Consider the following 23377-nt stretch of genomic DNA (forward strand, 5'->3'; position numbering starts at 1 on the left):
AAATGAAAGAGGAGACAGGGTAGGGGAGCATTCCATTAATTTCTATTTCACTCATTTATTGTTTGATTTGTAGGAGCAACTCTAATGCTGTTTAACATATTTCAAGCTGTCTCACCTCCTTCAGTTTATTCAAAAGTTCTTCAACATGCTTCTGGAGGTTTTCATTGGACTGTTTCAAGCTGTTCACCTGCTCCTCCATTCTGGAAACCTATTCAGAGACGAAATAAGGACACTAAATAAGATTTCTGGCTCCTAGTCCAGTTTATTTTGGAAAATACTTGTCTCATTGTTTTTAACTTAAAAATAAACCCCAAAGTTACTGAAAGAGCATACAGGGTCACTCAAATACAGTCATTAAAGTATTGGCTTTAATACAGTTAATCAGGTGGTATACTTTCTAAGAAATGAAAATTCAGTAATTACATTACCTCCTCCTTTTTGTTCTCCAGACTGCATTTGAGCTCCAGGATTTCATTGCCTTTCTCCCTGGCAGTATGGAGCAGTTCATCTGTTTTGGCTTTCAGCTCAGCATTCAGCCATGTGTTCTGGTTCAGCAGCAGCTCCTTCTCTTGCTCCAGCCTTTTCTCCCGGTACTGAAAAGAGAATTGCAGTGTGATTGTGGTGGTTCCTGCCATTTGAGTTAGTTTCCTCCAAATTGAAATCAGTTGGGAACATGAACAAGATTAGTAGCCTTTTAGAGGAAATTAATTATTACATTGAGATTTTTGTTTCTTCCTCTTCTCTTTATGGAGTTTATTCTGCCCACAAAGTAATGGTACAGGTTCGCAGCTAATTATTTTTCTCCTTTCTACCTCCCTTCATGGAGCTGAAGTCCTTCCTAGCAGTCCTTCCTTCCACTGCCACCAAGAAGGGCTGGACATGTTTGCCCAGCCTGATAGCCCCTGTGTTCCAGGAATACAGATCTCACTTCTAGTCACAGCCACCAATTTTATAATAGAAGAATTTGCTATAAATAACAGGCACTCACTTGACCTACTTTGCAAGGAATCAAAACAAAAAGGTGATTACATCACACGCAAAAAATGCAGAACACACATTGTGCTTATATAGCCCTACTCACCTTCATGGAAACATCTGATGTTTGAAGCTCATCCAACTTTAGCTGAAGTTTTGCCTTTTCTGTGTTTGCCTCTGTGAGCTTTTCATTTAAGCGTTTAACATCCTCTGGAGAAGAGAAATCAGTGTTAGCAAAACCTGTTGTGTAACAGCTTCAATTACTAAACTGTAAAGAATGACAACAGGCAAGATACTTTGTATGTAATTGCATGTTGGGCACTAAGATATTGTATAAGACACATTTCTAAATGGAGAAAAACAATTTTTTTTGCACCAAACTGCTGTCTTTCTGCAATGTCTGTGTTATTTCCTGGCATTAACTGACTGTGCTCCTGGCTGTACCATTTAAATGTTCCACTTCCTGAGATCGCCTTTCAGTTGTCCGGACCAAGTCTCTCTTCTCAGCTTCCAGCTCTTCCTTCTCTCGAACTAACTGGCTCTGAAAAAGATTGCAGAAGGGCAATTAAGAAATGTGATCAGCCCTCTGGAACAGTTTATAGCCTCTGCTTACACTCACAACCACACAGCAGCCAGCTAAACCTCAGTGAGTTGCCCCAGCCAACTGAACACTGGGATAAGAGGCTTAGAGTGGGCAGGGAAATCACAATGGAGCTGTTCAAAACTGTATTTCATTTTAATATTCCTGGAAAGACAAGCTGTAACAGACAAGAATTTCCTGAAACAGCTTTGTTTGGTTAAATAAAAGGGGTAACAGAGTAAACAAGGAATGACAATGCAATTTACATGCACTAATATAAACAATGCACCAACATAAACAAACAATGCAATTTACATGCACCAATATAAAAATCAAAACAAAGTCAACAATCTTGGATCATTTACAGGCTACACTGTCTCTGCCCTCAAGGTATCACTACAAAGCACCTCAGTCAGGCCCAGGTAAGCTCCTCTGGGGAGCAAGATCCATCTCTCATTGTGGAAAAATCATCTAAATAAACTTGTTTTAGCTTTCAGCTTCAAAATTACTGTTCTGCTGGATCAGCCAGCTCAAGTGACTCATCCTGCAACCCAGTGATTTTTGGGCATAACACAAGAAAAACTGTCCCAGAGTGTGGGAAAGGATGGGGAAAAACAGAGCTCTTGTTTATACCTTTGTCTGAATTATGAGGGTTTGGTTTAAAGTCACTTCACAACAGGTTTCAGCTGGAATGGAACAATCCATCCAAGCTGTAACAAAAGCACCTGCTCACCTGTCATTCAATTTGCTAAAATAATCCTTTTACTTTAAAAGTTCCTGCAATTTTCCTGCACACACATATCCATGGACACATCAACATCTCCCTGAGCTCATACTGGTGCTGATCCTGATACTCTCAAGTGGGAGCTGAGTGCATACAGTGCATTCAGTGCTGCACACACGCCCCATGGGCATGTAAACACCTCCCTGAGCTCATACTGGTGCTGATCCTGATACTCTCTGCTGGGAGCTGAGTGCATTCAGTACTGCACTCTGTGCTGCACACACGCCCCACGGGCATGTAAACACCTCCCTGAGCTCATACTGGTGCTGATCCTGATCTCTCCATTGGGAGCTGAGTGCATTCAGTGCTGCAAAGGGCCAGGGAGCCCCAGGAGTCAGCCCCTGGCCAAGGCCCAGCAGTACCTGCACGGCCGCGTTCCGGTCCTGGGCAGCCTCGAGCTCCTTGTTCTTCTCATTGAGCACCTTCAGCTGCTCATCTGGGGGAAGGAACAGCAGTCAGGGATCTCCACTAGGATGGGACAGAACTCACCCTCCAAGTGCAACGGAGCCACAATTTCCCTGACAAACACTTTTAGCAAAAGAGAAGCATGCCAGAGCCCGCCCTGGCTGGAGCAGGGGTGCTGGGGCAGACCAAGGCAATGCTGAGAGCAGAAGCACCTTCAGTGAGGATGCACACACAGCCCACTGCACTGCCACCACCCAGCAAGGGGCTGCTTTGCCAGGAGAACAAAAGATTCCATTGAAAAAGGCTGGCTTGAACACACCACCAAACCACACCTCTGCGAATGCAGCTGATGGGAGATTTTCAGCTCCTGAGTAAAACCTGAGGCAGTGCCCACAACATCAGGCTGGAGGTGAAGGTCCTGCCCAACACCTGAGGATGTTACACAGTTACACTTACGAAGCTTTTTAAGCTCCTCCCGCAGAGTTTGACATTCCTGGGTCTCATTTACAAGTCTCTCCTGACTCTGAGCCAGTCGCTTCTCCACTTCAAAGTACTGTTGTTCTGCAAAACAACAAAATCATCTCAGTTTTACAAAATACGCATTTTTTTTCTTTCTCACCTTTACCAAGGAGCATTTTAAAAAGAATATACAGAAATACAAAGAATCTGTACAGAATATGAAGGAAGCAAAAAAAACCAAAACCCCACAACATTTTGGAAGGCAAAAACCTGCATTTCCACATAGAGAACACTGTTTAAAACACTTTGCTAGTATGACAAGTGGTATCTTTCCAGAAACTGTGATATGTTTCAGCCTGCTCTAGTGGAAAGTGTCCTTGCTGATGGCAGGGGGTGGAATGAGATGAGCTTTAAGGTCCCTTCCAACCCAAATCATTCCATGATTCTGTGAAATGACCCATCAAATAAGAACCTAATTAATCTAAATAGTTCCTTAACATTTTTGATGTAACCACAGATGTTGTCTCAGCCCAATTATGCAGTGTGGGCTCATCAGCTTAAAACTTCTTTTATTTCTGGAGTATTTCCATACATATACAATAAAATCTCCAAATCCCCAGGTATCAAGGGATTTGATCTGGGGAAACTTTTAATGAAGACATCTTAAAATTAATTCGTGGGCTCTATTCCTTTAGCAGTGAAAAAAAATAATTAGATGTGAATTTTTGTGATCTAAAACAGTAACTGTGTCATGGAGCTTCAGTGTAAAATGTAAAAACAGAACTAATCCCACTCTTGGGCAGGATGGGCTGAGGGATGCCTGTTTATCTTCTTCCTCTCATACATTACAGTTTCAAATAATGCTGCTCCTCCTGCCACACATGAGAAGAATGGATCTGGAAGAGAGTAACTTGCTAAAATCTGTGGGTTACCTTAATTTACACCACACTTTAGTAATACATTTCCAGACTGGAAAACTGAAAGGTTGAAATAAAGAAGTATGAAGTATGAGAAGTAAAGAAGTATGAGAAGTATGAACCATCAGAAGTATGTCACATCCTCTAGAAATTAACTCACACTCACAACCTCACACTCTTGTCTCCTGCTCTCTGCTGGTGTTACTGTTCTGTTATCAACTCATCTCCAAATCAATATAAAAACATTGATTCCATCAGGGCCATTTTACAAAAAGGAATTGAACAGTAAAGTATAAACCTAAGGCTGTTTGAGAGCTGTGGGAACACAGCTGTATTTCTGCTCCACAACAGTTCTGAAGCACAGAACTGTTTGGGTTGGAAGAGACACCTGAGATCAGAGTCCAACCATGGCCCAGCACTGCCAAGGCCACCACTGACCCATGTCCCCAAATGCTGCACTCACACAGCTTTTAGAGCCCTCCAGGGATGGGGATTCCACGCCTGCCCCGGGCAGCTGTAAAGGATTCCTTCAGCAAAGGATTTTCCCCCAAACTGAACCTGAACCTTCCATGATACAACTGGAGGCCGTTCCCTCTCCTCCTGTCCCTGTTCCTGGCAGCACAGCCAGACCCCCCCGGCTGTCCCCTCCTGTCAGGAGTTGTGCAGAGCCACAAGGGCCCCCTGAGCCTCCTTTTCTCCAGGCTGAGCCCCTTTCCAGCTCCCTCAGCCCCTCCTGGTGCTCCAGACCCTTCCCCAGCTCCGTCTGCTGCTCCTCATCAAATCTGTGTGTACCAATGGCAGTTCAAAACCTGGCGAAAAGCTGTTCTTTAAGCCCACTGCAAACGAAGTTTTAACCCTAAATGTCCCTTAGCAAAAAGAAAAAAAAACACCAAACAACCACCAGCAAGAGGAGAAAAAAAAATAAGAAAAAAGAAATATATACTCCAGGAGCCAAAGCGAGACAAACACCGATCAGGTGCCACTGCAGGCCCGTTCCCAGCCCTCTCCCAGCCCAGGGCCCCCCCGAGAGCCTCTGGAAGACCGAGCCGCGCTCCGCGCTGAGCCCGCGCCGCCTGCCCCGAGCGGAGGCCCCGCCGGCCGCGCTCACCGCTGTCCACCTTGAAGCGCTCATGGCGGGCCCGCAGCCCGTCGATCTCGCCCTGCTGGTCGCCCAAGAAGCGCTCCAGCTTGCCCTGCACGGCGCGGGGCAGCTTGGCGAGCTCGGCCCGCTCCAGGAGCTGCTGCAGCACGGCCGCCATGGCTCCGGCTCAGCGCCGCCCGCCGCCGGCCGCGCTTCCGCTTCCGCCGCGGCCCCGCCATCATGGGTGTGGCGGGGCGCCACTGCCGGGATGGCAGACCGCACGGCCTCGTCGCCATGGCGGGTACAGGAGCTTCATCCCTGCTACGTGACAGGAGCTGCCTGTGCTTCCGCGGTGCCCCGTGCGCCCGAGAGCTGCCGGGGAAGCGCGGCCGCTTCCGCCACTCCCAGCATGGCGGGCGGGGGCAGCACACCCCCTCGCTCGCGCTTTTCCCGCGCTCCGCTCGGCATTGGCGGCGCCATCGCCCTGCGCCGCCGCGCTTCCCGATGACGTAAGCGGCCACATCGGTGCTCGGCTGGGACCGGGGAGGCTGCGGGAATTGGGAATGTGCAGGTGCTGATCCCTGGGGATGTGCGGGGGCTGATCTGTGGGAATGTGGGGGGCTGATCCCTGGGGATGTGGGGGGCTGATCCCTGGGGATGTGGGGGGCTGATCCATGGGGATGTGCAGGTGCTGATCCATGGGGATGTGGGGTGCTGATCCATGGGGATGTGGGATGCTGATCCAGGGCTGTGGAGCTGCAGAGCCCGGGGATCTGGAGGTGCTGAGCCCAGCTGTGGGGACAGGAGTTGAGGTGTGTGAGCACCTTCCCTGTGGATGTTCAGGATGCTCTTGCCTTTCTCACCCTGTGCTCTTGGCCTTCAGCTTTTTGATGCTTAATTCTTTGGGAGATCTCTCCAGGTATGAAGGGGCTTTCAGGTCCCCAGCCGTGCAGGGAAGGGAGGGGAGCCTGTGGCAGCCCAGGCTCCTTGGAATGTCCACAGATGCTGTGCTTTGAGTGCTTGGGAATTGGAATGGAAGTGGTGTAGGGCATGTTCAAGGACACGTGTGGAGTTCAGCAAGTCACTGTGTGAATGGAACAGTGCATCCTTTAGAAATATCATGCAGCAAGATACTTTTTCTTGAAGGCATTTCAGAATTCAAATCCTGGGTTCAGTTTTGGGTCACTTGTGACAAGAAAGATGTGGAGGGGCTGGAGTGTGTCCAGGGAAGGGAATGGAGCTGGGAAGGGTCTCGAGCACCAGGAGGGGCTGAGGGAGCTGGGAAAGGGGCTCAGCCTGGAGAAAAGGAGGCTCAGGGGGCCCTTGTGGCTCTGCACAGCTCCCTGACAGGAGGGGACAGCCGGGGGCGGCGGGCTGTGCTCCCAGGAACAGGGACAGGAGAAGAGGGAACGGCCCCAGGCTGGGCCAGGGCAGGCTCAGGTTGGATGTTGGGAAAGTTTCTTCACTGAAGGAGCTGTCCAGCCCTGGCCCAGCTGCTTAGGGCAGGGTTAGAGTGCCCATCCCTGGAGGGATTTCAAAGCCATGTGAACATTGTGACATTTGGGGACATGGGTCAGTGGTGGCTGGACTCGATGACCTTGCAGGGAGTTTTCAATCAAACAGTTGTAAAGAATCTTTGTGTGAGATTTGTTCTCCTGTACCCACTGCAGTGCGTGTACCTCCTTTCACTCAGTGCATTGTGTGTTTTGCAGGTTGGAGCTACAACACCTCGCTTAAACCTGGAGCCATGGGTAGAACTTACCTTGTCGAGGAGGGTATTGGGCAGTACCTGACAGAGCTCAGCACGAAGGTGAAGCCATATGTCACTGGCCTGTTGATAGGGCAGGTAAGTGTGGGATTGTCCTTCCATTCCTTGCTGTGAACTGGGGAAAGCCCTGTTCACCAGCCTCAAGCTGTGTTTGCTTCTGTTGTTCTGGCCAGTGTTCCCCACAACGGGACTACGTCATCCGCGCTGTGCGAACCCCTCCCAAGGAGCAGCAGCAGGAGGAGAGCCTGGGCCCTCCCAAGCTGGCATCCCTGGATGAGGAGTGGATCACCACACACGCCAGTCAGGTGAGAGCTCACCCTGGGAGGTGACAAAGGGGAGGGAGGAACAGGAGGGAAATAAGAAAATAAGATGGACACAAAGGATCTCAGCACTTGTAACATCTCAAAATGACAGTCTTCCTAACCACGCTGGGCACAGGTGTTTTAAACCAGAAATACCCTTAATGTTTTCAGTTTTTTTGATATTACTGAAGGGGAAACAGTTCCTGCATGGGGAGGGTCCTTTAAGTGAAAACCCGTCTCCCTTGATATTACTGAAGGGGAAACACTTGCAGGATGTGTTCCTGCATGGGGAGGGTCCTTTAAGTGAAAACCAGTCTCCCTTAGTTCACTTCTGCTCTTGGTGCAGACTTGTCTCACCAGTGGTTTTTGATAGCTCGAATTACATGGTTTCTAGACTGCCAATCCTGTTAATAAATGTTAATTTTCATTTTCAAGGTGTCCAGAATGCTCCCTGGAGGGCTGCTGGTTCTTGGTGTGTTTATGATTGCAACTCCAGAGCTGGCTAAGGACGGTCAGAATGCTCTGCGCAAGGTAAGCAGAGTTCCTGCCGGGAGGACAGCAACATCCTTGGCTTGTGTGTGAGGAATTTCCTGTCATTGCCTTGACTAAAATACAGTAGTTTTGTTGCTTTATGCCACAAGTGTTGTGCTTTGATGTGTGGGTTTGAGACTGGAACCTCGAAATCCCTGTCCTGTGGGACATTATTTAACCTCCTGTTTGCTACTGAATAGCAAATCTGAATTTCTCTTTACTGGCTTTGTCTGTGTTTACTGGGTGTGGACATTCTGGCTTAGGGAAAACATCCTCAAGGTTTATATTATGCTAAATCCTTGTTGCTTAATATAAAGCCACATAAGGGTGCTAGTGATGTTAACATGTTATCTTTCCTTGTCTGAATGAATCACTCAGTTTAGGGGTGTTTACAGTAGTGAAAGATCTATAATTCTGATTCCTTTGAGAGAAACATCATCTCTAGAATGTGTGCACTTAGGAATGTGGGATTAAATTTAAAAGATTCTCAGAACTATCTGGTAGACTTAAAATGCATTTTTGTTACAGTGTTGGGGCATCTACTGCCATATTTGGTTTCTGTTCTGAAAATGTATGTTCATCTTATTGTTTTTCTAACATAATCATGGTAAGTGATTTAAGCCATGACCAGGTTTGGCACCTGAGATCCAAGAGTCAATTTTGGCAGTTGCATCTAAGTTGTGCTTAGTGAAACTGGTAGCTGGCTAAAAAAGGTGAGCTGTGTCCAGGTGACCAGTGATGGCTGAATTAAAAATTGGGGAGGGATTTGTTTTTTATAATTAGTAGCTATTTTGCACAGTTTTTCTGACCCAGCTGGTAGGCACAAAACTGTAATATGTCTGTAAGGACAAAAGCATACATGTTGGACATGTGAATGTGTGCTGCTTGCTTTGGTTTATAAGGGAGCTAAATTAAAGTTTAACAAGCCTCTTTCTCTTTGGGGAAAAGTGCCTCTGGATCCCTGTTGAATTTTCTTTTAATGTGACATTTTGGTGATGTGTAAGCTGTTTCTTGCTCATACATAATTTTGATATTGCTTGGACTTAAAGTTTTAGTACAAGACTATTTTCCAGGAATTGTAATTAATATTTTTGCAATATATTTTTGGTCTTTAGCTAATCTTCTCAGTGGAAAAGTCCTTGAGTAAAAGAAGGCTCTGGAAACCTGCTGAAGAGGAGGTCTCAGACAGAGCAGCACTTCAAATCTGTTCTGCTACAAAAAAGTATCCTTTATGAGCAAGGTTTATTGACTGGGGCTGCTGTCCCAACTTCTTTTATCCAGTTACAGCTGAATAAATAAGACTTAGGGAGGAGGAGGCTGTTTAAGTTCAGCTAGATATGTATAAGTTGAAATAATGAAGTTTTCTGCTAAGCCATGGTTAATACTATTGACCCTCTTGTCCTTGCAAAATTTCCATCCTTTCTTATGAGGTCTGTCTGTGTGGCAGCATCAAATTACACCTTTCCCAGTCAGTCTTGACTTGCATAAACTGAAATTAAAAAAATCTAAATTACTGTTTGGCTTTTTGAATTGCTGTTACCAGTGGTGCTTGCATGGAACTGGGGGAACAGCAATCCTGTGGGATCAATACTAGAGCTGCAGCAGAATGCAGGGGCTGTTGGTAATGGAAAGCAAGGATTTTTCCCTGGAGGGGAGAGAGAGATGAGGATAAGTTACAAACATAATACAAGGAGAGAAAGCAAGGATTTTTCCCTGAGGGGAGAGAGAGATGAGGATAAGTTACAAATTGGTGCCTTGGTGCTTCTCATGTCAATACATATTGATCTTAATTTGTTTGTAAGAGTTGGCACAGCATCACTGTGGTAGTTGGAGATTACAGGCAAGAATTTTCCTACTTTTTTACACTGATGAAAGGTGAGAACTTGCTCCAGAGCATACATTAGCTCGACAAGGAAGCTTAGTAGAGGACTAAGTTAATTGTGGATTGTTCTTAGTTGCTCCCTTGCTTTTCACTGGTCATGGCACAGCATCACTCTGGTAGTTGGAGATTACAGGCAAGAGTTTTCCCACTTTTTTACACTGCTGAAAGGTGAGAACTTGCTCTAGAGCATAAATTAGCTCTGGAATAAGGAAGCTTAGTAGAGGACTAAGTTAATTGTGGATTGTTCTTAGTTGCTCCCTTGCTTTTCACTGGTCTTTTTCTTTAAGTAGCACAGAGTAGTTTGCCGAACCTACGATGTGCAGGACCCAAAGGTAAGCTCATCCTGCTGTGCCACACCCAGCTCTTCATGCATGGCAAGTCATGCTAACCCCCAAAAAAGCCTCAATACAGTGCTTTGGATAGATGCTTTATAGCTTTTCTTTTCTGCTCTCAGAGTTCAGCTAAGCCAGCAGACTGGAAGTACCAGAGTGCTCTGACTGCCTCCTGGGTGGCTTTGGGCTGCACAGTAAATGTGAACATCCACATTCCACTTCTTGCTACTTCCCCCAACCACGACCTGGAGAAGAATACCAAGGTAACTCACTGCCTGCACTGGTTCCTACACACCAATGACTCCACTCATTTCTCTGCTAAAAATTAAATAAGAGAAAAATATTTTAACAGTGCAGGAGAGGAGTAGGACTAATCAGTGGAGAATGTTTAGCAATTATTCCTCTTTTAAATGTAACTCTTCTGCTGTGCTCAATGAGAAGTGTCGTTTTTTCAAAATTATGTAATAATTGTCATGAGTATCCCAGGTAACCTCTCTGCTGCCTCACCTGGTGAAAAGTTGCACCCAATTTATGCAGGACTATGAGGTGCTTTTGCCATGAGTTGACTTTCAATGGGCTGCAACCCTCTGCAGTCCCCAAATCCCTGGGGTGGCACTTCAGTATTTTGCAATGCTTGTTTCTTAATTTGTTCTGAATGTAGTCCATTTAAGGTTTACCTTTGGGAAAACATAGTTTTTTCACAGACTTTAAAACTGTCAGAGTAACTATTAAAACACATTCTTCTGTATGTTTCAGCATGGGACTGTCCAACCCTTCAGTTAAACTCTTTCCTCTTTCTTATATTTTTTTTTCTTTTGTTTGTTTTTGTTTTCACTTATTTTAAAGAATGGGTTAAACCGATGGTCAAAACAGATAGAAGACAGTGTTTTTCTGATCAATGGCCAAGTTAAAGATGAGGATACAGAACTGCTGGAAGGGCAGGTGAGTACCCAGCAAGGAGGAATTGAGCTCTAATAGATGTGTGGTTGGAACCTCTGTGTGACAAAGCATTGACTGAGGCATCTCCTGTGCAGTTTGTTGATCTGAGTGGCTGTTCCAGGTAACCAACACACAGAGCTGCCATTCCTGCAGCTTGCCTCTCCCTCCTGGGGCAGTGTGAGTGCAGTAATTATGTGTGAAATGACTGAAATGTTTCTATTACAGAGTGAGGTGTGAATGTGGGTGATGACATTTCAAAGACCTACTTCAGTCACCTCTGATGCATTCATGTCTCCTTTTAGTTTTGTAGTTGTCCTCTCTTGGTTGGTTTCTAAGTTCTATTTTTCCCTCTCAAAGGCTATAAATTAGGGAACGCTCTATGTCATAGTGAGGAGACTGCTTCAGGCACTTTTTTTTCCTGTTTCATGACACAAAGAATTGTTTTCCCCTCAGAAAAAGTTCAGAGGAAATACTCAGCCCGGCACTCAGTTTTCTGATGTCAAGGTTCTGACACAGCTGGTAAGTTTTTAGTGGTTTGCAAAGTATAAGCTTGCCTTTAAATTATAAAATAGAGCAAAAAATAAAATAACAATGTTCTGAATTATTATCTAGAAATCTTGCTCACTAATTCCTAAGACTTTTTTCCCCCACCTGGATATTGAATATGAAACTGATGGGTCAACAGATCTGCATATTTTGTGCCTTGAGAAATTCTTGTGGTGAGGTAACCATGTTGTCCATGAATTTGCATAGGATAGCTGAAATATTGGAAAACAGCTATGGAAAAGAAGTCCTGTGACTAATTCCTTTGGTAGTAGGATACCTGTAGGTACCTGTGTGCATTGATTTCAGGTGACTTTGCATGTGAATTTCAGAGTCACCCCCACACTTCAATCCCCAGCTTGCCCTAGCTAGCTTGGACATTCACTTGGATGCTTTTGTCAGAAGCTCAGCTGCCAGCTCTGGATTAAGGCGTAGATCCCGTGAGCTGAATCATCATCTGGAACTGCTGGATCTATGTCAGGAGTTCCCTCCCTACCTGAGCTGTGAAGAGCCATGAATTTAGTGCCCCAGTCTCGGTCCTGAAGTCCAAATGTGTCCAGGTCTTGTTTGTAGCCTTCTGTGTTTTGTCAGGTGGCTCCTGGATTCTCAAAGTTATGTTCAGCAAAACCAGAAGAGTTTCCAATGCCATTTTAAAGTCTCCATGAGTATCTCAGCTTCTTTTGTTGTTACTGTCTATTGTAGTGAGGTTAATTGCTGCAGGGAGAGGAAAACTTTTTTTGGCGGAAGTGGTTTGTGCAGTTGGTGTGGAAGTTGTGTTTCCAGGTGTTGTCCTGGAGTGTTTCATGCTCACACTCATTGTTGTGGTAATTAGGGAGAGCATTTCTAGGCAACAGTTTGATGCAGCTCTCAGTGTGACCACGTGTATAATTTGGTACTGACTGATGGGATGACTCCCAGCACACCCTGGGTTACGCTGATTATAGCAAACATGAAAACGTCATTGTTTTAAAAATGTCTGTAAAAGGCGTAACAGTTGCAATGCTGTTATTTGCCACGAGCCTGGAAAGTTTTAAAAACTCATAGCCACAAGTGTTTGAAACACCTAGAGAGATAAACACATTTTTCATAATAGAAAAGAGATCTTCAGCCTTACCTAACCAAATGAATAACTAAAAATAAAATGAAAATAAAATTAGTTGCACATGATGAAGGAACAGCTTGTGTGTGAGCACCTGGTGTTGGTTTGCTGCTTCTGGTTTTAGTGACTGTGCTGCAGGGGCCTGGGCTAAAAGTGGCTGTGTTTGTTCCTCAGTGCCAGGGTGCCAGCCCCAGGTCCACGGCGACGGTGCAGGTGTGCAGTGGCTCCATAAACCTGCGGGGAGCTGTGAAATGCAGGGCCTACATCCACAGCAACAAGCCCAAGGTTAAAGAAGCCATTCAGGTACTGAGCAGGCTCTTGTTCCATCAGAAACATTCTCCTGAAACACAGGGGACTTGGCATACTGGTTTTCCTTTGCCAGAACTGTGGTCAAACTTATTTTAAAAACCATCCATGTGGGGTTAGTTAGTTTTTCTCTTCTAGAGGATATGTGTGCTGTGGGTAAGGCTGAGCTCTAGGGAGTCTTTGCACAAATTGTCAAAGGGCTTTGGCTTTGAAGAATTCTCTTTAAGAAAGGTTGCAGACTATATTTTTATATTTGTAGAGGTAAAATTCAGGTTTACTTACTCAGTAACTTATATTTTTCCCCTCACTGAGTCATTACCTCGTGATTATTTTTGTTTGGTTTTACTGATTAATATCTAGAAGTTGTCAGTTCTTATCCTAGCAATCCTAAAACTTTCCTCCGATTTTCATTTTTGTTTTGTGGTTTTCCTTCTTGATACCAATTATTTTAATGTTAGCTTTTCTTTGTTAATAAATTATTATTTATTAAGTTGAAAATTCACACTAGTTTTTATTGAAAAAAACTATTCTTTAATCACGGGTTTAACATATGGGGCTTCTTTGGTTATTTCTTCCTGGTTAAAGCTTTGCAAATAGTTTTGCTTTTGCAAATAGTTTTGATATTCCTGATGATTTCACTGTGTCCTTGCAGGCTTTGAAAAGAGACATAATAAACACATTGAGTGATCGTTGTGAAATACTGTTTGAAGATCTGATTTTAAATGAAGGACCTCAGAAAAAAAGTAAGAAATAAAATAAAAACAAACAAACAAAAAAAAAGCCACCAGCTTATATTTGCAGTGACTTTTTGTGGTTGTAGAAAATTCTGTTGCCGTGAAGTTCCAGTATGGTTAGAGCAGAATAAAAAGGAAAAGATATTGCTTGTCAGCCTTGACTTTTTCTTAAATCTGGAAATTTTTTTGTCAAGATTGTCTCCTTTGGCATCACGATTCCTGTGACCACAAAATGCAATCCCAGCTTCTTCCTCACTCATCAGAAATTTTGTGATTTTTCAGACTTTTGCAGTTGAAACTTTTGTCTCTGAAGTTCCAACTGTACCTTGCACACTTTAAATTTTTATTTCTATGTTTTTTTAATCCATGTATGGTGTTCCTATTAATATTGATGTGTGTTAAAACTTGATAGTGAGCAGATCTCGGAGCTCATGCTGGGACTCTTTAAACTCCTTTAAGTCGCTGCAGTGATGTTGTTGCCTTAAACCAAAAAGGAGTTAATTGACAAATCAATGGGAATGTCTTGGGCAGAGAGAGCCTTTTCCATTGCACGTAGTTCTGAGTCCCCTCTCTAGGTGGCACCCGAGCTTTGTGGCTCTGAGTGACCCCTCTGCAATGCTTTGTGCTGGTAAAATCCTGCTCCTCGGGGAGCTCTCACCTGCAGGCTCTGCCAGAGCCCTTCTGCGAGTCATTCTGAACAGGAGAAAAGCTCTGCTTTGTGTTTATGGTCTGTTTTGGAGCTGCCGTGGGTATTTCTGGAGAGACCAATAATGTAAGGACATAAATCCATAGAATAGCAGCCCACTAAGCCAGGCATGTCTGAAAGCAGGGTTTCCACACACAGACCTTGAGCTCCTCTCTTGCAATGACTTTATCTTATGCTCAGAGATTATGGAGGGATCTTATCATAACTGTCAAGGCTTTTATTTGGATGGTATTTCTCCCTCTTTCCTTTTAGATTTTGGGAGGGAATATCATGTCTTGCCTCAGAGACTGTTTGTCCCAGTTGCTGGATCCAGTGTGATGCTCAGTGATTATAAGTTTGGTGATGAAGCTGCTGGAGAAATCCAGGAACGTTTTGTGGAGATGTTGGATCAGCCTGTGCAAGCTGAAGATATGCACATAGCTGAGGACATTAGCACAGGTAAATATCTGAGAGCCAGGGCAGGCTGGCTCAGGGGCTAGGAAAATGCTGATTAGTGGCATAGGCCAGTTCTATCCAGATATGGATGTGCCTGAAATCAACTCACTTCATAAGCAACTCTAAGGATTTATAACAATTCATTACAGCATAAATATATTGTGGTCCAGTTTCTTAGAGTTTGTGTTTCTTGTAAATATATGGTGGAAAATGGTCCAGTTTCTTAGAGTTTGTGTTTCTTGGAACAGACTTCTCTTTCCCCTCTCAAATATTTTGGTTTTTCAGTGCAGCCACGGCTGCAGCCCGTGAGCTGCTGTAGAAACATGAAGAGATGGTTAACCAAGGTTTGCATGTGCCATTGTGCTCATGAATTAGAGGGGATCCTTTATTGACAAATAAACTCTTAGGAAACACCTTGCATAGCTTTATCTTTCACGTGAATATATATATTTACACTGACAGTAGTTCATCTTTTTAGTGCTAAGTGGTTTTGAGACAAGCTAGAATAAAAATATTGATAAATAAACTCTTGATAAATAAACTCTTAAAAAACACCTTGCAAAGATTTATCTTTCACATGACAATATATATTTACTCTGACAGTAGTTCATCTTTTTAGTGCTAAGTGGTTTTGAGACAAGCTAGAATAAGTTGAGTGATTTAGTCAAATCTACTGTTTTTTCACTACAGAATTAAAAACACTTTAAAAATTATTCTAGCAAAACATTCATATAGTCTAATGTGTCTTTCAGGAAGTTTTCGTGCTAAACCTGATGTTTTAAAAAAAGCCAAATACCTTTCTTTATTTGGAGTGTTTTAATTTATGTACCAAATGCAGTGCCCAAACCTGAAGATTTGTGGTTCACCTGGAATGGAAACAAAATTGAGAGCATTTTTCATTTTCTACTGAATGTCTTACAAGTTTGTGGTCTGATTATGAGACTGCTACATTCCCTTTAATACAGTTATTTTGACATAATTTAATTACTGGATTCCTCTTTCTGAATATTCCTGGTCTGTATCATTCCCTGTTGGGTTTTTTTCCCTTGCAATGTTGATTTCAATGTAGATTTCAAACATGACATTGAAATGCACCTAATAACATTTCCTGTGGTCTTATGGAAGACATTTTACTCCCTTTTTTTTCCCCCATCAAAATGCATATGAGCTGCAGTTTGCAGTTTTATAATTTAAGTAAATAAAGAATCCAGCACTAATTCTCACATTAAAACTATGAACACTTTTTGATGTTGGTATTTAGGGACAAAAACTGGGCAATGTAACCATGACTTGCTGTGCAAGGTGAACTGGGAGTATTAATATTCACCTTGAATTGCATGTTAACTTGAAGTGGGTTTTGAGTTTCCTCATTTCAGAGTTAACCATAAATTCTTGTCTTTCTGAATGAATCAGCTCCCCCCCAGGCTTTAACTAGACCTGTTAGCTGTGAACTGACTCATCCTTTTGAAGAGTAAGAGGTGTACAGGAACCTCAAGGAAAACAGGAAAGCCAATAAAAATCTCTCTGGCATTATTAGAGTAACTTTAATACTCTTAAAACTAATTACTACTGAGCTTTAAGGAATCAGTGTAGCTTAGAGAAGCAAATGAGTATTGTTGTAGCAGTGCAGAGAGGTGTGGGAGGAGAGAGGTGATGATTCAGTTCAGTTTTATTGCTTATGTAAGGCTGTGGGGAGCTGCTGGTAGGAAGGAAACACCTTTCCACTCACAGCAGGGCATCCCAAAGATTAATGCCAACAATAGGTGTGAAGTGATGGTCACAAAGGAGCTTGGGTGTTCTTGTAGTCTGCTGCTTGTAGAGTTAACTGGGGGGGGTTATATTCCTTTGCTTTGAAAGAAAAGCAAATTAAAGTAGGTGTGTATTTTCTTAAAAAAAATAAAGCCCAAAGCCACAAATTAAAATAAGTGCATAGAACAGGAGAGGAAAAAACATACAAGGGTATTTTGTATGTTGGGAATGCTTGGCCTTGTTCTGGTGACCACCATAGAGTTTGTCCATGGAATGGGCTCTGTTAATTGCAGTGGTATTGATAATGCTATCAGCACAGCACTGTTCATTCTGATAATTAAAGCTGAGACATCAGTCACTTGTGGTTTATTAAAATCACAAGTTATTTATATACTTTTATCATAGCAGGAAGGTCATCTTAGAAGGAGTCCTGTTAAATGCATACAAAGTGTTCTGCATTCTGAAAAAAAACCAACCATTAATTATGGGATTTGATTTTTATTGTTGCTTTGGTATGAAATGTCTAAGTATTGCTGTGAACATGGTTTTTGTGTTATAATGAGAGTTTGTGGTTTCTCTTGTTCAAAGGCTTTTCCAGTGCATCATTTTGACTTTGGGAAGCATGTGTTGTTTCTCTGAGCTTAGCTCTGGCTTTGTTAGTAACAGTCACTATTCAGTAATTGGTTTGTAGGGAATTTTGTCATCAGCCTTTCTGTTTGTGTCACAGTTCCTGTGGTCTGAGGCACCTACCTCAAATTAACTGGAAATGCTGCTCATACTGAGGTTCTGGGGAAAGTTTGCTGATAACAAGAATTCTCTAAAATTCAAGAACACGAGCAGGCTTTTGAAATAATTTGGGGTTTTGTTCCTCTTTAAAATATGCACTTTAGAAGAAGAGGATCTAATCAGTATAGGTAAAAGACTTATTTTTTAAGCAACTTTTAGTTAAAACATGAATTTTTGAGGTCAGTTTTATGTGTTTACTGAACTTGGGGCTCTCCTGCTGTCTCCTGCAGTTTTAGTCTCTTGACTCCTTGAACAGCTCTCCAGTGGGGACACCACTGGGTCATGCTTTAAAATTGCTGTGTGAAAAATAGAAAGTAAACCCCAAGCTATTTATAAATTAAAGCCTTAAATAGCTCTAACACTGTAATTTCAAGGTATTCAGTGCTCTAATACAGGCAGCTGAAAGCTCTGCATTTATGATTGGCTTTACTAAATCCCTGCTCCTCCTTGGCGCAGGGGGTCAGCTGTTAAATACCCTGAGTGGATAGACAGAAATAAGACTTCAGCAGTGGTAATCACTTCCCCATCTCGGTTAGGAAACTGAAGAACTAAGGATTCATCCAACTGGTACTAGAAGACATCTGCTCTGAAAACTCTTTTGTGTGATTTTGCTGCTCTACATGCAAACCTTCCAGAATAAAGGCCTGGCATAAAGTAAATAAACTAAATAGCTACCAAAAAAACTAAATAGGTAACTAAATAGCTCAAGGGTGGTTCTTTTTTCTTTTTCCCTTTGTCTTTTTATTTTTTCACCTCTGAACAGGTGAGGAATGTGCAGCTGCCTTGATGTGCAGCTTCCAAAGGTCCTCTCAGCACAGGGAGGCACAAAGAAACCTCAAGTTAGAGGGCACAGACTATCCCACCTGCTGAAGCTAGACTCCAGACATGGCCCAAAAAATGCAGTCAGGTTGTCCCAAAGTGGGATGTTTCACAGAATTCAAAACTCTGGACAGAAGTTCTCTTATTGTGCTAGTTAAAGTTACTTACTGAAAACCTATATTGCAACAATTAATAACTCCTCTAGCTGAAGATTTCTGCTTGTAGACAGCTGAGGGAGTGTTTTTCTTGGCACAAAGAAAATAATGATCTAGCCACAGCCTCATTGAGGACTAGTGGGATTCAGGAATATTTGATAATTTCTCTTCAAAAAGCACACTTAGCAGTGAAATATTGTTATCTTGACTTTACATGGATGTGCTGCTTGCAGAGAGATCTCCAAGCAATGTCTGTATATCTGTATATCTCACTGTCCTGTTGAGTTTCATATCAGGCAGTGATTTCTCTGCTGCTGTACATCCTGTACCAATGCAGTGGGTTTAGGGATAAAAACCCTAAAGACAGGTTTTAAAAGCTAGTTTGGGTGTTTTTGTGTAACAAGTCTTGTGCAAGCTTGACTTAAGGATATTTTGAAGACAATTATCCACATGACTGAACAGAAACGACCTTTCTGATCATCTAGATTATCCATTCCCACCATAGTTAATGACAGAGAAAGTACTTCATGAATCATTTGCATATGAATCACACAAAGGATGTGCCTTATTACTCAAGCATGTAATTTGTGATTTATTGCTGATGGTCAACCTCTCTGTGGAAATGGAGATGTGTTTTTATTCAGATCAATGTCCCATGGCCTTCTAAACCCTGGTATCTGGTTCTGCTGGGGGTTCCCTTGTCTCCAGAACAGTCTGTTAGGCTCCTTCTCTTATCTGAGCTTGCTTGTCCCATTCTTTCCAGACACATCCAGCTCCCACTGCCATGACAAACACTTTGTCTTACCCTTTGGTTTGTGCAGAAGGTGCCTGTGGTTGTAGATTCTGAATTGTAATCCAAATTTTTGGCAAGTGTTAGCAAACTCCTGAAAATGGGAATGCTGCAAATTGAAGGCCTTTGGCCCACGACCATCAAGCAGCCTTTGTCACTGGGGGGTGTATGGTGTATTCCATGCTGGCTCTGTGTGGCTCAAACAAACTGGGCTGAAGGACTGGGGATTAATCCCCTTCTTTCTCTTCTGCCCCTCTAACAAGCTGGATACAGCCAAGGAAATAGATAGAATAAATATTTGCAAAGGAAATAGGTATAGGTTTGAGTCCCATCCGCCTGGAAATACACTCAAGCTCTCTCACATCCTGGCTGGGCAGACTAAGGATTTAGTAATTCTTCCAAAGAGGAATGAGTCCTCAATGCTTGCTGTGAAAGGGTATTTTTAGGGGATCTTCAAAAAGAAATTTCTGTGGCTGGAAAAAATGCATCTCTGCCTGTCGGGTAGGGAAGTGCTGCTGGGCTCATCCTCCCCTGGTGGGATTTGCATGTACCCTGAACTGGGGACAGATGGCTCTGGAGGGAACCTTTGATCTTGGAAGGTGCTTAATGGTACTTTTTGGTGGTTCCCTCTCACTTAGTCAAATTCTCCCCAGGCTATGCAAAGAGGGTTGGGAATGTTACTCTGGAAGCAGGGTGTGGAAAATGAGTTTTGGAAGAGGAGCTCCTCCTGAAATGTATTTTGTCTCTTTAGTTTTACCCTTCTAGCCATACAGCATAGTTCAGCACTGTGCTATTGCTGTTGTACCCCTTCTACTGCAACAAACTTTTTGTCTACCATAAATACACTTTTAAAGTTGATGTGAAGTTCTTGGCCTTTTGCATTAATTCACTGTAAAACACAACTGTTAATTTTCCCCTTCTTCCCTTGTTTCCATGCAGTTGATATTTGCCCAGTGACTGACAGCCCAAGTGACACACAACAGACACAGCTGACAAAAGCAACGTTGCTGTTGAAGCTCCAACAAAATATGGGTATGTTCCTTCATAGATTTTTGCTCTGGCACTCCAGAAGGTGCAGTGGCCCCTTTCAGGACTGTTAGCTCCCACAGCATCCTAATTGTCAGCTCAGGAATTCAGGGAACACCAGCCACAGAGCTCTCTTCTCCATGGTGCTGCCTCATCCAGCTCTCAGAGATCTCTGCACTTAGTACAGCTCTCTTTGCTGTGGGGCTGCTTGTATTGAAATGGTTACTCTTTAGTCAACAAAGCACTTACTTCTGGTTTCTATTAATTATTGGAATATAGTAACTGGAAGATTAAATAGGAGCAGTAAATATGTGTTTGCTATGAATGTAAAATTGTTTTCCCTTTCATCATCACTGAGGTGTTTCGGGGTTTTCTGTGTGTCTCCTCAGCTGCATCAGCAATAGGCATGCTAATAAAATAGCATGGAGTAGCTCTTTCTGGGGTAGCTCTTTTTGTTTCTCCTTGTGCTCATTCCCCCTGACCCATCCTCCCCTCCCTGCCCGCTGCTGCCTGTGCTGCCCTTCCCTCATTGCTGTTCCCTCTGGATTTAGGGCTGGTTGTGCTGCCCTTCCCTCACTGCTGTTCTCTGGTTTTAGGGCTGGTTGTGCTGCCTTCCCTCACTGCTGTTCTCTCTGGTTTTAGGGCTGGTCGTGGCAGCTGCTGTGGCAGTCCTGGCATCAATTTTCTCCTTCAACTACTTCAGTGATTGATCTCCAGTGATTAAACTCCAGCCTCTACAACTCCTGGGAAATGCTGGCCATTCAGAAGATGGAAATAGCTGGGGTTAATATATTAGTAATTAAGAACTGTTGTCTAAATCTCACCAGGTAGATGTGCAATGTAAACTGTAATACCTTCAGTTACCTTGTTCCATCATACCCTTCCTAAATTAAATAGAGTTATGCACTTACAGAATCAAGTAGAGGGTGAATCAGGTTTACAAGAAACTAACCCTGTCACTCTGTATAAATGAATGATAAGATTACTTTCTGGAGAGGTCCCTTGAACAAATACAGAACCTTAATTTTCTTCCTCCTGGCTTCTTTAATATAAAATGCTACTCCTGGTGTTTCTCAGGGTATTGGTAAAACCTGCACAATGACCTGGCATGACAATTCCTGCTTTAAGGGTTCCTTTGCTAAGAGAAATCTTATTTTATTACAGTTAATTAGGGGGAAATTAGTTTTAGTAAAGCCAGCATTTTACCATAGGTATTGTTTTAGATTATACTGGCTAGCTAGCATAAAATGCATACAAATAGTTTCTAAGAGTTTCAAGACTAGACCAAGGCAGCCTGTAAATAGCTTGGTTCAAGAGTGGAGAGCTCAGAAATCAATGAAATGCATGGCACTGCTGAGCTGTGTGTATGCTGCTGCCTTTGACTCAGTGCCTCCTGATGAGGATTTCTCTGTCCAGCTCCAATGCAATCATTGTTATCTTGGAATTTGAACTATTTCAGCAATAGTTACACCTAGGCAGGCCTTGTGGGTTATCTTGTAGAGATAGATAAGTTATCAAAATTATTGCTAATGAGGATTTTTAGATTATAAACAGAGAGCTTTCCATTAGGAGAGATTCTCCTGGGGATGTTGGCCAGTTAAATGTTTACTTGACATGAGGAAGGTGGACAGAGGGAATGAACTGTAGTAAGGCTCATAAAGATAATTTGTATATGAAATGTGATGTTTACTTGGACCTGAGCTACAACAGAAAAGAATTAACAGCATTTTAATACCAATGCAGATTTTTTTTTTGTTTGAAGGCAGTGGAACACAAAGAAGAAAAATAAACCCTTTGATTCTAAAGCATAATCAAGAATGTACTGGGATATCTTTAATAAAGGCAACTCTGAGAAAGGTGTGTTGACTACTGTTGCCTCACTTGTGTATTCTGTTTTTGCATGTTTGGGAAAAAGAGCTGCTTTTTTGAAAGACAGTGTTGACCTTGTGTGCTCAGCATTGCTCAAGGGGGGCCTCCTGGAGGAAGGTGGTGAGTGTTGTAATGGAGGCACTGGGTTCAGCTGCTCTGGGTTTTAGAATTGCTTTCTATTCTGTGCCAGTCAGTGGAATCAATGGGCAGGAGTCAGGAGGTGGGATGACATCCAGGGGAGGCTGAGGGTTATCCAGAAAATGGGAGTAATTTTGTAACATGATTCAGAATATGGTTTGTTTAAAAATTGCTCTGCTACAGTCTCTGATAGAAGGAGCAACAGGGGTGTAATGAGAAGAAATGAGAAGAAAAGCATTGTCTTTTGTCTCTTTTTTTTTTTTAAGGAGAAGAGGGTGTGCTTTTGGAGGTAAAATACAAAATGATTATTCTTTAGTTGCCTGTAACACAAAACTCAGCCACAGAAGTGAAGTACAAGCATCTCTGACACCAGAGAAGGAAATTGTCCTGAAACACTCTTTCTATAGTTGTTCTTGTTTAGTACTTGTGGGTCAAAAATAGATCTTGTTGGGATGTATTTTTCCAGGGATCCCCTTGCAAAGAACTCTTCCTCTTTTTCTTCTTCTCTGCAAGCTTATTCAGTGCTTAGTAAATGATCCTTTTCTTTGTGGTCATGGTCAAATTGTTCTTCAGTTTAGAACTAACTCAGTATAAGAGATCTAATTTTCTAGTTTGGGCTTGGAGGAAGGCAATGGAGATTGATGGAGATTTCAGGTATAATATAAGAGACAGTTGAAGTACCATCTGTGCAATAATAAATTAATCAACCCTGTCAAAGAGAAAATGAGTAATTTGACTTGTACCTACAGATTGAGCCTCCCAGTCATCCTGCCATGAGGAAATTGTGGATGTAGATGAAAGCAGGTTCTCACTTGTCTAAGAATTACAGGACTAACCAAGAGGGGATTTCATTGTCCCATCCTTTCTTGTACCATTCTGTACTGTTGATAGTGTAAGATTATGAGGGTTTAGGATAAATTAAAATGTGTGTGTAAGAGAAAAGGAAAACAACCTTTTAAAAATCTGTTTCCTGACTACTGCATAACTCTAGCTCAGGTTCCATTGTAGGTTTATCCTTTTCCTGCCTGTATAATACTCCACAGCTTTCAGTCTGAGAAAACTCCACTGTGATTGATACTGAGCTTTGTTAACTCATGTCCATGATTGCAGATATACATTTATTTTAATAATATAAGAGTTCAGAGAATGGTTTGGACTTCCACAACTGAAAATCAGGCTCTTCTAAGTATAGTTCTAAAATTTATAGTACAAAATAGTTCTACAGAATCATTATTTTCTGTGCCATTGGGTTTTAAAATGTGGTTTT

General features: G+C 42.8%; 2 protein-coding genes across 9 annotated transcripts in view; one reads left to right on the forward strand and one right to left on the reverse strand.

Annotated features, from left to right (window-relative positions):
- Positions 1-5408, reverse strand: part of TPR (translocated promoter region, nuclear basket protein) — a 33983-nt gene extending 28575 nt beyond the window's left edge. For 3 of the 4 annotated variants that reach the window (XM_039726375.1, XM_039726377.1, XM_039726376.1), the window contains exons 1-7: positions 5229-5379; positions 3201-3305; positions 2702-2775; positions 1420-1516; positions 1082-1185; positions 429-593; positions 116-208 (exon numbers count right to left, since the gene is read on the reverse strand). In XM_039726375.1, coding sequence (XP_039582309.1) covers positions 116-208; positions 429-593; positions 1082-1185; positions 1420-1516; positions 2702-2775; positions 3201-3305; positions 5229-5379 — 789 coding nt within the window. Of the gene's footprint in view, positions 1-115; positions 209-428; positions 594-1081; positions 1186-1419; positions 1517-2701; positions 2776-3200; positions 3306-5228 lie in introns of all 4 variants that reach the window. The other variant, XM_039726374.1, reaches the window with a different exon arrangement.
- A 239-nt stretch (positions 5409-5647) lies between these two features.
- ODR4 (odr-4 GPCR localization factor homolog) lies at positions 5648-21969 on the forward strand. Of its 5 annotated transcripts, none has more exons than XM_039726381.1 (15): positions 5716-5772; positions 5948-6013; positions 6914-7047; positions 7143-7274; positions 7707-7802; positions 8918-9024; positions 9980-10016; positions 10139-10279; positions 10863-10958; positions 11409-11474; positions 12772-12900; positions 13556-13646; positions 14596-14781; positions 20017-20109; positions 20746-21969. In XM_039726381.1, exons 3-15 carry the CDS (start codon positions 6949-6951, stop codon positions 20811-20813), a joined length of 1341 nt encoding a protein of 446 aa, XP_039582315.1. In that variant the 5' UTR covers positions 5716-5772; positions 5948-6013; positions 6914-6948; the 3' UTR covers positions 20814-21969. The 5 variants fall into 5 exon arrangements, with proteins under 5 accessions (XP_039582314.1, XP_039582315.1, XP_039582318.1 ...); XM_039726383.1 differs by lacking the exon at positions 5716-5772 and adding an exon at positions 5895-5910 and having other exon boundaries at positions 5945-6013; XM_039726380.1 differs by lacking the exon at positions 5948-6013 and having other exon boundaries at positions 5648-5772.
- Positions 21970-23377: the final 1408 nt, after the last annotated feature.

The sequence above is a fragment of the Passer montanus genome, unplaced genomic scaffold (assembly GCF_014805655.1).
Source record: "Passer montanus isolate IOZ18808 unplaced genomic scaffold, ASM1480565v1 scaffold58, whole genome shotgun sequence".
Taxonomy (NCBI): Eukaryota; Metazoa; Chordata; class Aves; order Passeriformes; family Passeridae; genus Passer; species Passer montanus.

Bases quoted from the DNA above. Each gene is read 5' to 3' on its own strand.
- ODR4 (XM_039726380.1), top strand. From the start codon at position 6,949: ATGGGTAGAACTTACCTTGTCGAGGAGGGTATTGGGCAGTACCTGACA. The intron at 7,048-7,142 runs GTAAGTGTGGGA...TGTTCTGGCCAG, and splicing joins CTGGCCTGTTGATAGGGCAG to TGTTCCCCACAACGGGACTA. The intron at 10,959-11,408 runs GTGAGTACCCAG...TTTTCCCCTCAG, and splicing joins CAGAACTGCTGGAAGGGCAG to AAAAAGTTCAGAGGAAATAC.